Source organism: Bidens hawaiensis, unplaced genomic scaffold (genome assembly GCF_021521415.1).
Source record: "Bidens hawaiensis isolate Kalapana, Puna unplaced genomic scaffold, B.hawaiensis_p1.1 tig00036246_1, whole genome shotgun sequence".
Classification (NCBI taxonomy): domain Eukaryota; kingdom Viridiplantae; phylum Streptophyta; class Magnoliopsida; order Asterales; family Asteraceae; genus Bidens; species Bidens hawaiensis.
The window spans coordinates 111,160-123,650 of NW_027496310.1; the positions used below are offsets into that span (position 1 = coordinate 111,160).

The following is a 12,491-nucleotide window of genomic DNA, read 5'->3' on the forward strand; positions in this document are numbered from 1 at the left end:
TGAATACACTGCCAGAATGTGAAGTGAAAGACTTAGCCAGATTGGGATTGATAAACCGAAGTGATGATAATATGGCTAGAGTTATTGGGAAGATTGTTTGGAAGGAAAGTATAAAAGAGAAGAAGTTTGAGCTGTTGAAACCACAAAAGGGAAAACTTATCGAAGACAAAGATCGTGGATTGAGAGCAGATGGTAAACCTTGGATGATTATGAAGTATAAGCCGATCCGGTGTTTGAAAGAAGTGCCGATGAAACAGATGCCCAAGGATGTGCTTAAAGATCTAAAGTGGTGGTATGTTGATTGTGAAACAGCTGAAGCAGTGATGGAAGACGAAGATGAATAAGAGCTGCTAAGAGTTTATAATCCGATGCATCTAGTGAACTTGTCGCAAGCTGATCTGCAGGTACTGAATAAGAAGAAAATCTTTTATATTCCTGCTTGGAAAGACGAAGCGAAGAAATATCAAAGGATTGTATCAGTTTGTGTACGCGAAGGAGTTCATGCTTGAAGATGAAGATGCAAGGTCGTTGAAGATTACAAGACACGTGCTTGAAGATAAAGAGATGAAGCTACTGCCAAGTGGGAGTTTGTTGGTACATGATGTCAGTAGTTCAGTGTCTAGTGTCTGTAATCGAGTCGTTTGGATTTGAGTTTGTATGTAAGCGAAGTTGCTAACAAGTTCGCTGATATGGGCGAAGTTGCTAACAAGTTCGCTTTAGACAAGCGAAGTTAGGGACAACTTCGCCTGAACATGCCAGGCGAAGTTGTCGTGATATATATGTCCTAGGTTACGGCTTAGAAGAAAAGAATAATAGATAGATAATTCAACGAGTTCATTAGTCAGAGAACGAGTTAGAGAGTCTGTATTTGGTGATCTTTGTATCACGTGTTTACTGTTGCAATATAACGTGTTTGTGTTTATTGTAACGTGTTTAATTGTTTTGTCTTCTACGCTCGTAACGTCTTACGTAGGGATTCCGCACCTACGTAGAACGCGATATCTCGTGTAGATCCGGCTGGGAACCTACACATACCCATCAATGAGTCGTACTCAATGGATAGACTAGCGCGTATTTATGTGAACAACATTGTTGCTTTACATGGAGTACCGCTGTCTATAATCTCTGATCGAGACAGTCGTTTTACATCTCACTTTTGGAAAAGCTTTCAACAAGCTCTTGGTACGAAGTTGAACCTGAGCACTGCCTATCATCCGCAAACCGATGGGCAAAGTGAAAGGACGATTCAAACGTTGGAAGACATGCTTTGAGCTTGTGTGATCGACTTAGGTGGAAGTTGGGACGACCACTTACCCCTAATGGAATTCTCGTACAATAATAGCTATCACACAAGTATTCAAGCCGCATTATTTGAGGCGTTATATGGTCGTAAATGTAGAACGCCCGTGTGTTGATCTGAAACCGGAGACAATCAGTTATCTGGACCCGAGATAGTCCAAGAAACCACCGATAAAATACTTCAAATCCGAGAACGACTTAAGACAGCTCGTGATTGTCAAAAGAGTTACGCTGATGTCCGCCGTAAGCCGTTAGAATTTAATGTCGGTGACAAGGTTCTGTTGAAAGTCTCGCCTTGGAAAGGCGTTGTTCGCTTCGGTAAGAAATGAAAGTTAAGTCCTCGATTCATTGGACCTTTTGAGGTACTCGAACGAATCGGCAATGTTGAATACCGTTTGCGACTGCCTGAAGAAAATGCAAGGGATACATGATGTATTCCATGTTTCGAATCTGCGTAAGTGTTTAACCGATGAATCTTTGGCTATGACATTAAAAGACGTTGAAATAAACGAAAACTTAAAATTTGTTGAAAGACCAATACAAATTAAAGATTCGAAAACAAAGAAGTTAAAAAGAAAAACTTTGAAAATAGTGAAAGTAAAATGGGACTCACGTAGAGGGCCTGAATATACCTGGGAACTCGAATCGAAAATGAAAAGAAAATACCCACACTTATTCGAGTAAGAAATCTCGAGGAAGAGATTTGTTTCAAGGTGGGGAGGATGTAACAACGTGAAAATTTCGAGTTCAAAAGTATCAACTTTTCAAAGTCTAGGGACTAAAATTGCCAAAATCCAAACTTGAGGGTTAAAAATGAAAATTCTGTTTTCCTGACCCATCGCGCTACGCGATGAGTCAGAAGAGACACCCATCGCGTACCGCGATGGGGTGTCTGACAATGTGTGACACGTGTGCCACATGGCACACGGTGGCACTATGTGCTGCCACGTGTCACCACGTGGCAACACTGCCACCACGTGGAGCGGCGCCTGCCACGTGTCAACACGTGGCAGGTCTACGTTATGACTCATCTGACCTATATCGCGGTACGCGATAGGTCAGCCCAGGGACCCATCGAGTACCGCGATGGGAACCAAAATTTTGCCTATAAATAGCGACCATGGGCATCTCATTTCTGCACACCACATCTGCCCTCTCACTTCTCTCTAGCCTCTCTCTAGAACCTATAAACAATTTGCCTCGATAAGTGTGCCACGATCCCTCGTTTGTGTATAACGTTTCCTCGAAGTTGTGCCACCCTCCACCCTCACTCAATCAAGAAAGGTGTTGTTATAATGGCAAAGAGTCCCGAAAGACGTGTCGACGAGTGTTGAAGTTGGCATATCAAAGTTGAACGAGAAAAGTAAAGCGGCGTCGGAGTGCTGCTCGATTCCCTAGGGTTTCAATACGCCAACGAGGTTAGGCGTAATAACGAATTCAATATAATTTAATATTATATTCAAGGCTTTGGCCTTAAGTCAAGGTTATACTCGATACTTCGATAAAAGGAAAAAAATAAAACATAACAAAAAAACGAATGAAAGTTTGATTATTGAATATTGTGATACATATATATGTGTGTAAGTATATATGATTATATTCTTTGTTATGAAAATATTATTTAATGAATAAAGAGTATTCTTAAATAATAAAAGAAAAGATTACGTTTCTTGGAGAAGAAGAAACGTCGGATTTTTATATAAACTAAAGGTTTATAATTTACTTTTAAACTAAAGGTTTTCAAGTAAATAAGAATTGAACTAAAGGTTCAATCGAGGATTGAGATATAAGACTAAAGGTCTTAGGTCGGATCGTGTATCCGACTAACAAATATTTATACTCGTACTATAGGTGCGAGATAAAGAAAGGGAAAGACCCTTGGACGGTGAGTGAGTCCGATCCTAAAGAGACAAGGTGAATACGCCCCCAAACTTTTAAACTTGTTTTCAAATGAGTCAAACCTGTTATGTGAAATTGTTTACAAGGAACTATGTGTTCCTAAAACCGTTATAACTATGGGTATAAACCTAGCCCTCAGGCTGTGGTATACGTATGTCTGGATCCTTACATAGGTGGTACTATGCGATGTATGGGCATGATCGCACCACCCTTGGTCGTAGGACGCTCTCCTACAGGGAGTACGACCTTGTGTGTATATTTACGGGTACTTAACTAAGTCGAACGCTGCGGTGTTTGCTGAGGTGACCTAGAGTAGAGGCTCAAGTTTATAATGTGTTATTTGACTTTGTTATTCCTAAGCCACGTTGGGCCGAGGCAGGCGTAGTCTCGAGGAGTAATAAAGTAAAAGAAGTTATTGTGTTCACCAGCATTCGTTGCTGACGTATTTTCTTACATTTTGCAGGTGAACAAGTTTAGCACTTGGAATGACGAAGTGCTTATATATCCGATGGCTCGGATTTGTAATAATTTAATATGGTGGTTTGTAAACATAAACAAGTAATCTTTTGTTAACTTAAACGGTTATTTTATAATCCCGTCTATATATATATATATAAGTTACATTTTCGATCCTTAAAAGTTTTATAAGTCTTCCGCAAATTAACGTAACTCTGATTTATTTACAATATTGGTACCAACTGTTGGGTCACGCTCCTAGGCCTAAGATGGGGTGTGACACCAAACAACCTGGTAATGACATTGAAAGTATTTTCAACCTCTTATTGATGACATGAAAACACTATGGAGTGAAGGTGTGGATGTTTATGATGCTTATAAACGAGAGAACTTTAACTTGAAAGCCATTATCTTTTGCACAATTAATGATTTTCTAGCGTACAGCAATCTCTCAGTGTATACTGTTGGGGATTTCTGAAATTGTATATCCTAGGAAAATCTGAGAGTCATGAAACAATTTTAGATCAAAACTATTTGTTGGTTCTCAAATGTTTTGATCGGATAAAACTCAGATTGAGTGCAAGAATCAGTATGAAGAATGAGAGAGTTTATTGAACCAGAAGAATTATCATATGATCAAAAGCAGTTTAATTAGGGTTGGGGAGTTCTAACTGCCTTTGCAGTTATCTTGATTTTGAATTTAAAATATCAAAATACGCTCCTAGATTTTGTGACAATTGGAACGTTGATCAAATTAGTTCAAACGTTAATATTAAGTTAATGACAAGTTTATAATTAAGTGGAAGTTACTAAAGGTCGTAAGGGTGAAGATGGACTTTTGTTGATTGTTACGTATTTGATTTTAGAAATTATACCATACAATCAAGCACCTTTTCCCCATTTAAGCGTCTTTAATATTAATATAGTTTGGTGTTGTTATATCTGCTTACACTATTTTGGTAACTTTAGTAGGTTAGAATGGTAATTTTATTACAAAATATATGGTGTGGTTATCACATTTACATGGTGCTACTTTGGTCCAAGTTTGGAAGGTTTTTGTATTATAACAAATTTAACGTTCTATCATTTTGGTGTTGGCGCTGGTGCTGTTACGCGTGTCAGAAACTTATGTTCGTAAATGGAAGCAAATATGGTGTTGTTATATACTATCATGCATTTTGTTTTTGTAGACGTCCGATAGTTGCATTAGTTAATGGATGTAAATACCCTCGCCCATAAAGCTCTCACTCATGCACGTGTCGCATACTAAACGTTAAAAAGATTTATCAGCAGATTACGCCCTAGTACAAATATTACATGGATATTGTAAGTAAATATCTTTTACAAGTACATTTAAAACACAAGATTTTAGGATTATCAGAAATAAAAATATCTTATGTAAGATGTCATCCATTCATGACTTCATGCAAGTTTCTTATATAAAGACTCAAATTTTCATAGGAATTTCATCATTATTCTATCATTCTAGATACCAAAAATTAATGTGTGATTGTGTTTAAATCAGAATAAAAAGAATGCTAAGAACTGCGAACTCCGCATAATGGACTTCTACATTTTGCGTTAAGTGCTATACATAATGCGGTTACGTAAACTGCGAACTCATTGAACCATTAATGTATTAGGTACACGTGAATACATGATTTATGCGGTTCTTATGGTTCTTAATATAAATTAATTTTCAAAGGAACGCATCCATATATATATATATATATATGATTAATTTCATGCTGGAAGTGATTTTAAAGTGAAAGGTACGAGAAATGTAAAAAGAGATCTCGACCACTATAACACTTTAATTAATGGTCAAAATTAACAATGGCATATTTGTAACTAGGTTAGTTACCCGTGTAGTACACGGGTTCGAATAAGTATTTTTTTTTAAATAATAACATAATGTGAAATAAAAAAATATATGTCAGATATATAAAGATATGATATATGGTAAAAAAATTACACATTACGCAATTTGGAAATAAAAAGTTGTGGAAAATCCATAAATCATAAATTATTTCTTTGTTATTTTTTAGATCAAAACTTAGCTGTAATTAATGACAACTTTTTTAAACTAACTCGTGGACCAAAACTCATTCTAATCTTAAACTATTTGACATGAACAATGTTTGATACTTTAATTGGTTAAAGAAGCCCACCCGTTTTATATTGATTACTTATAAAAATCTAATATTAATAATTAATACAATATATTTTATATTAAACAAATTAATGTATTTATGATGGTATTAATTCTTTTAAAGTAAGATGAAATTATTAAAAATTGAAAACGAAATATTAAAAAGAGAAATGTATTTAATATGAGAGGGAATAGAAAATTTTTTGTAAGAATCAACATAGTTATGACACGTGACATTTAGAAAACTTTATTTATTAAATAGTATAGATTAAATGAAATATTTAATGTATGACTTAATTAGCTAAGGGTAGTATTGGAATTACCTCTTCTTATTATTGGTATCTTTCTTCATTATTAAATGGTTCAATATGGTTTTAAATGCTGGTTATTATTATTAATTTTGTTGTGATTATAAAATCATGTGATAGAAACAAAGTAGTGTTACATGGTTAGTTTTTTATTTTTTATAATTTTTAGTCTTATTTAAGTTTAGATCATAAAGATACGTATGCAATTTGTATTATTTTCCTATAGTTTATTATGCTTTTTACACTTTTTTTATTTTGTTTTTATTTTATCATATAACATGTAGGTGTTTTATGACTAAGTTGTATGATTGATCTTTTTTCACATATCTACTTATACTATTAAAGCAAAACATATTTTTCACGTGTCCTTTAACTAGGTTATCCATATAGGATGTCAAGTATGCAATTTCTATTAATAAATTATCCACCTAATAAACAATTTAATTTTTAACATTAACTCATAAGTTGAAGAAGGTTTCAATATAAATGGTTATAATCACCATTAATTGAGTAATAAAGTAAATTAATTTTCTTCATTGCTATTTTTAAAAACTTTGAGACTTTGTTATTTTATTTTATTTTGGATTTTGGGAAATTATTTATGAACATCTGGACCGGAAGTATGGATTAAATTGCTGGTTTAATTCATGATGTTTAGACTTTATTGTTGCTTTATTAAACATTTTAATAAATATTATAATTTTTATATTTATATTTGTAGCATTCTTTATGTTGTGTACTTATACGTTTTATAATTTCAATAAAAATAGTTTTTATAATACGCAACTTATATTACAATATTTACATGTTTACGCTTCATAGTTTATATCATATGACTTCAGTATATGATGAAGTTTTAATTAATATGTGTTTTTTATTTCATGGTATAAGTTAGAAATATGTGGTATGAGTTTAAAATATGTTGGATTTTTTAATTAAAACAACAATGTGATGATACCTTATATTAATAATGTTAGATTATCTGACGTACGCTTACAATTCACTAAAATGTATAGCTAGCGCGCGCGCGCACACACACACACATATATATATATATATATAGCGTAAGGATCCTAAGAGAACCGCTTGAAAATTGAGAACTTTAAGAACCATTTTGAACCACTAAAAAACCTTTAAAAAAAATCATAAAACAAAAAAAAAACAAAAAATTTAAAAAAGTAAAAAAACCAAAATTCTTATATTTTCTTCCGGTTCATAAAAAAACACTTCGTATTATACGCATGTGTATAATTTCATTTAATCTCTAATTATGTAATGTACACATATGCACATTATCATTTACCTTAAATTGTACATATGTGTATGAAAAACATGTATAATTAAAAAAAAAGTATTATACATATTTGTATAATTTTGTTAAACCGATATTTTTTTTCAACTTTTTTTATTTTATTTTATAAACTGGGATGAAAAATAAATTTTTGGTTTTTTTACTTTTTTTTTTTATTTTGAGTTTTTTTTTGTTTTATACTTTTTTTTTTATTTTTGTTAATAAGAGGGTTTTTTGTGGTCTAAAATGGTTCTCAAAGTTCTCAATTTCAAAATAGTTCTCACATGATCCTAATCATATATATATATATATATATATATATATATATATATGAAGTTTAATATATTTTCGCCCGCGTGTAACACATGATTTAACCTAGTGATGTATTATGCCGTGAATCATGTTATCGTATACACATGGTGAAACTTATGTGCAAGAACCATATTTAAATAATTTTTTATCAATTGTTGTTTGTTTATATTTTTTTTGTTTAGATTGTATGTTTTTTGTTTAGGTTACACACGTCAAAAAGTTGTGTTCGTAAATGGAAGCATATATAGAGTTGTATACTATTTTGCGTGTACTGCTATAGACTACGTTAGTTAATGGACAGAAATTCCCTCGCTGATAAAGCTCTCGCGCATTAAGGCAACACAATCTCAACGTAAATATGATTTATCGGCATATTACACCTTATTACAAATATTACATGGCTATTAACTAAGGCGCTTACATAAACTGAGAACACAGTGAACCATTAATGTATTAGGTACACGTGAATACGTGATTTATGCGGTTCTAATAGTTCTCAATATAAATTAATTTTCAAAGGAACACGTGTGTATATATATATATTATATATATATATATGGAAGGATTATCCTAAAAATAAATAGTTTCTTAGGAAGACTGGGAATAAATCATAGTCATTGGATCATGTTAATCAATGGTTGAGATTTAAAATTACCAATAACCGACATAGTTTTCTAGAATTATTTTTTCACCATAATTTGTAATGTCAAATGCCAAAAATTTGTTGGTTTTTATCATTCTTAGGAAGCTCCTTATTCTTATTTAAACTATTATATATATATATATATATATATATATGATTAAGTTCTGCATGAATTTTAATGCAAAACATAAGAGAAATGTAACGAGAGATCTCAACCATTATAACACTTTAATTAATGGTCAAAATTAACCATGACATATTTGGTAATTAAATGGAACATTTAATGTATGACTTAATTAGTTAAGGGTAGTATAGAAATTACCTTTTCTTATTATTGATATCTTTTCTCATAATTAAATGGGTCAATATGGTTGTAATGTAAATGTTTATTATTATTATTATTATTATTATTATTATTATTATTTTTGTTTTTATTATAAAATTATGCGATAAAAGAAAACTAGTGTTACATGGTTAGTTTTTTAATTTTTTTTATAATTTTAATTCAGAAAAGGGTGGCGGCGCAGCTTGTTGCCCGTCTACCTGCTATGTTGATGTAATATCTATGTTTCTATATAATGAAAGAAGTAAATCTAATTAAAATTTTTTTTTATTCTTGTTTAAGTTTAAATCATAAAAATTCATATGCAATTTGTATTGTTTTTCCTATAGTTTATTATGCTTTTCACGCTTTTTTTATTTTGTTTTTATTTTATCATATAGCGTGTGGGTATTTTATGATTAAGTTGTACGATTGATCTTTTTTCACATATGATGTGTTATGTTGTTAATTATGTTATCGCATACACATGGTGAAACTTATGTGTAAGAACTATATTTAAATTCAATTTGTTTATATTTTTTTTTGTTTAGTTTATATGTGTTTGTTTAGATTATAGACGTCAAAAAGTTGTGTTCGTAAATGGAAGCATATATGGTGTTGTATAATATTTCGCGTTGTACTGTTGTAGACGTTCGAAAGTTACGTCAGTTAATGGACGGAAATTCCCTCGCTAATAAGACTCTCACGCGTTAACGCAACACATTCTCAACGTTAAAATGATTTATCATCAGATTACACCTTATTACAAATATTACATGAATATTAAATGTATATATCTTTTACAAGTGCATTTAATGCACAAGATAATTTAAGGATTCTGAAAAAGTAAAAATATCTTGTATCCGATATCATCCATTCATGACTTCATGTAACTTTCTTATATAAAGACGCAAATTGTCCTAAGAATTTTATCATTTTTCTATCATTCTAGATACCAAACAAATCCCAATCTCTCTTTGATATGCATACCTCATGGAGACCAAGATACAAGGTACACAACCTTTTTTTTTTCACGTTCTTACAATCCATCTTTCTCATTGTTGTAATGTATATTTATACCAACTAATGTTTGTATCTTAATAATCAAAATCCATCACAATTTTAGCATCACATCAATTGTTTTAGCAAACACAAATTTGATTTTAGCGTTTTAGCCATTTAGGGTTCGAACAATATTGAAAATTGTTCGGAAATTGAAAATCAACGGACAGGATTAAACCTTTATATATTATTATTATTATTATTATTATTATTATTATTATTATTATTACATTTTTGTCTGCTGGCCACCTTTAATCCACGTGGTCACATCAACCAATTAAACACCGCCACCTGTCCTCGTTCTTCTAAATGCTCCCACAAACGCCACCGCACAATTGACAATACCCATCATTTTTCTTGACGATAATAATAATAATAATAATAATAATAATAATAATAATAATAATAATAATAATAATAATATGAAATTTAATAAATTGATTCATCGAATACCCAAAAACCCTAGAAATAATTTGTGGGTTTTGTGCAATTTCACCAAAATTGACTGTAATTTTGTGGGTTTTTAATTGTGATGATTACAGGGTAATCCCCCATGGTTTAAGCAAGTTTGGAGGCCGGTTAATCGATTGCCCAACATGGTATGAATAATATTAACCCTAACCCTTGTTTTAATTTGGTTTAATTTGTGCAATTGGAGTCCAATTTTGTGTTAATTTGATGTTAATTTTAGTTGATCTATGTTATTATGATGTCATTTGTTTGAATTTAATTAAACCCATATCAAGATTAACCTATAAAAACTCAAATTATTTAGTTTAATTAATATTTCAGATTTTTTGGTACATTTATGTAATGATATATAGATTGATAACAAAAGTTTTAAAATTTGTTATGTGTTAGGACTCTCTGAATTTATCCACAGAGGGTAGTTCGTGGTCGGATGACGAGCCCGAGGTTAACCGAAAGGGAACCGGGGTTTTCATTCCAAATTTGGAAATTTTTGAGACGGATAGTAATGATGGGGAATCTGAAGAGCCCGTCTCGATAGATATCCTTCCAAACGATATTCACGAAAGAATATTATCGTTCCTTCCGTTATTCGCAGCGTTTAGAGCATCTTGCGTGTGTCAAAAATGGAAACAAATCGTTCATTCGCAGAGATTTACTTTAAAAGATGCGAATCTTTTGTCGGATAAAACATGGTACTTCATGTTCACGAGCTCGGTAGAGCCCGTGGGGTATCTTTATGACTCGGGTCTGAGGAAATGGTACAACTTTGAGCTCCCGTTTATGGTCCACCACACGTGGAACATTGCTTCGTCTTGCGGTCTTGTATCGTTCATGGACGAAGAAAGAACTAAGTCAATCTATGTTTGTAATCCCATTACTCGGGAATATCATATTCTTAGCACCCCACCGAGCTCGGGTTTCCCGGTTTATAGCGCATTGGCGTTATCCGTTCACCCGTCAAAGTCGAAGTACACCATCTCTGTCGTCAGGTCAATGCAAGATTCCGATGATTTCGTGTTATGGAAAGTTTCAATCCACGTTTATGATTCGAAGGAAAAGACGTGGCTGTCCTCGGTAACAGGGGCTATGCAAGGGTGGAGGCCCGGGGACGTAAGTGTAATTTGTGACAACATTTTGTACATTTTGGTCTTTTACACAAGACAGATTGATATTCATAACCCTGTTCAAAACCTTCATGGGTTGGTAGCTTACAATCTTGATAATACTGAAGTGTCGGTTGGTATGTTGAGGGATGAATCGGTAATTTTAGCACCGTGTGCTCTTACGTGCGGGAGGTTAATGAATGTTCAAGGAAAGCTCGTGCTTGTTGGGGGTATCGGGAGGCTGAGCCGACCAGGGGTAATTAAGGGAATTGGGATATGGGTTCTTGACGGGAGTGAGTGGACGGAAATTACCAGAATGCCCCACAAGTTTGTTCAAGGTTTTGGTGAATTGGATGATGTTTTTGCTAGTAGTGGTGGTGGCGATTTGATATACATACAGAGTTATGGAGGGACGGCTTTGCTTATATATGATATGGAAACGCGACAATGGTTTTGGTCGCAAAAGTGTTCGATGCATAAGAAGTTTCCGCTTGAAATCTTTTCGGGGTTTTGCTTCGAACCTCGGCTGCAGTTCATGTAACATTTGAGGTGGTCTGGTTTTATGTTGTTTTTGTTTTGTTATCTGAAATCTTGAATTTTGTATCTGTCTTTATACATGTACTTATGTTTCATTTTGTGGGGAAACATGTGTTGTTGGTTTTTGTGCAATCAAACATTTGAAGCATTTGCAGTCTTGTTTTTCCTATGACTCATCTGTTTTGGTGGAGACCATGACTGATTGGACTAGGAATCATGTCAATGGCATATCTAAAGTTTATTTATTTTAAAGTGATTTATATAGAAAATGTTGATCTTGGTACCCTCAACCCGGTACGAACAGGACACAAGTTTTGACGGGTTGATACGAACAAACCTCATTTAATACGGAATTTATTATATTATATTTTTTCGTATAGATATAATACTCCAAAATTGACAAGCACAAATATAAATTTACGTAAAAGGAGTATTTTCTTGAATGCATGTAAAACAAGTACGCTGTTGATGCTTGTTTTTCTTTTATGATTTGATTTTCGGTACAAAATATTTGATTGATTTAATTTATAACTTAAAAATATTTTAAAAAATAAGTATGACCCAATTAGGTCAAAGTGTGAACTTGCTAGTTCGATCCCAAATGACCCGTTTAGCTAATGTGCTTACGGGTTTGAT

The 12,491-nt window shown here is 32.8% G+C and overlaps 1 protein-coding gene across 1 annotated transcript; it reads left to right on the forward strand.

The window, feature by feature from the left end:
- The first annotated feature begins 10,167 nt into the window (after positions 1-10,167).
- On the forward strand, positions 10,168-12,046 carry LOC143588232 (F-box/kelch-repeat protein At3g61590-like). The gene is made up of 2 exons (XM_077069295.1): positions 10,168-10,343; positions 10,606-12,046. Exons 1-2 carry the CDS (start codon positions 10,341-10,343, stop codon positions 11,857-11,859), a joined length of 1,257 nt encoding a protein of 418 aa, XP_076925410.1. The 5' UTR covers positions 10,168-10,340; the 3' UTR covers positions 11,860-12,046.
- Positions 12,047-12,491: the final 445 nt, after the last annotated feature.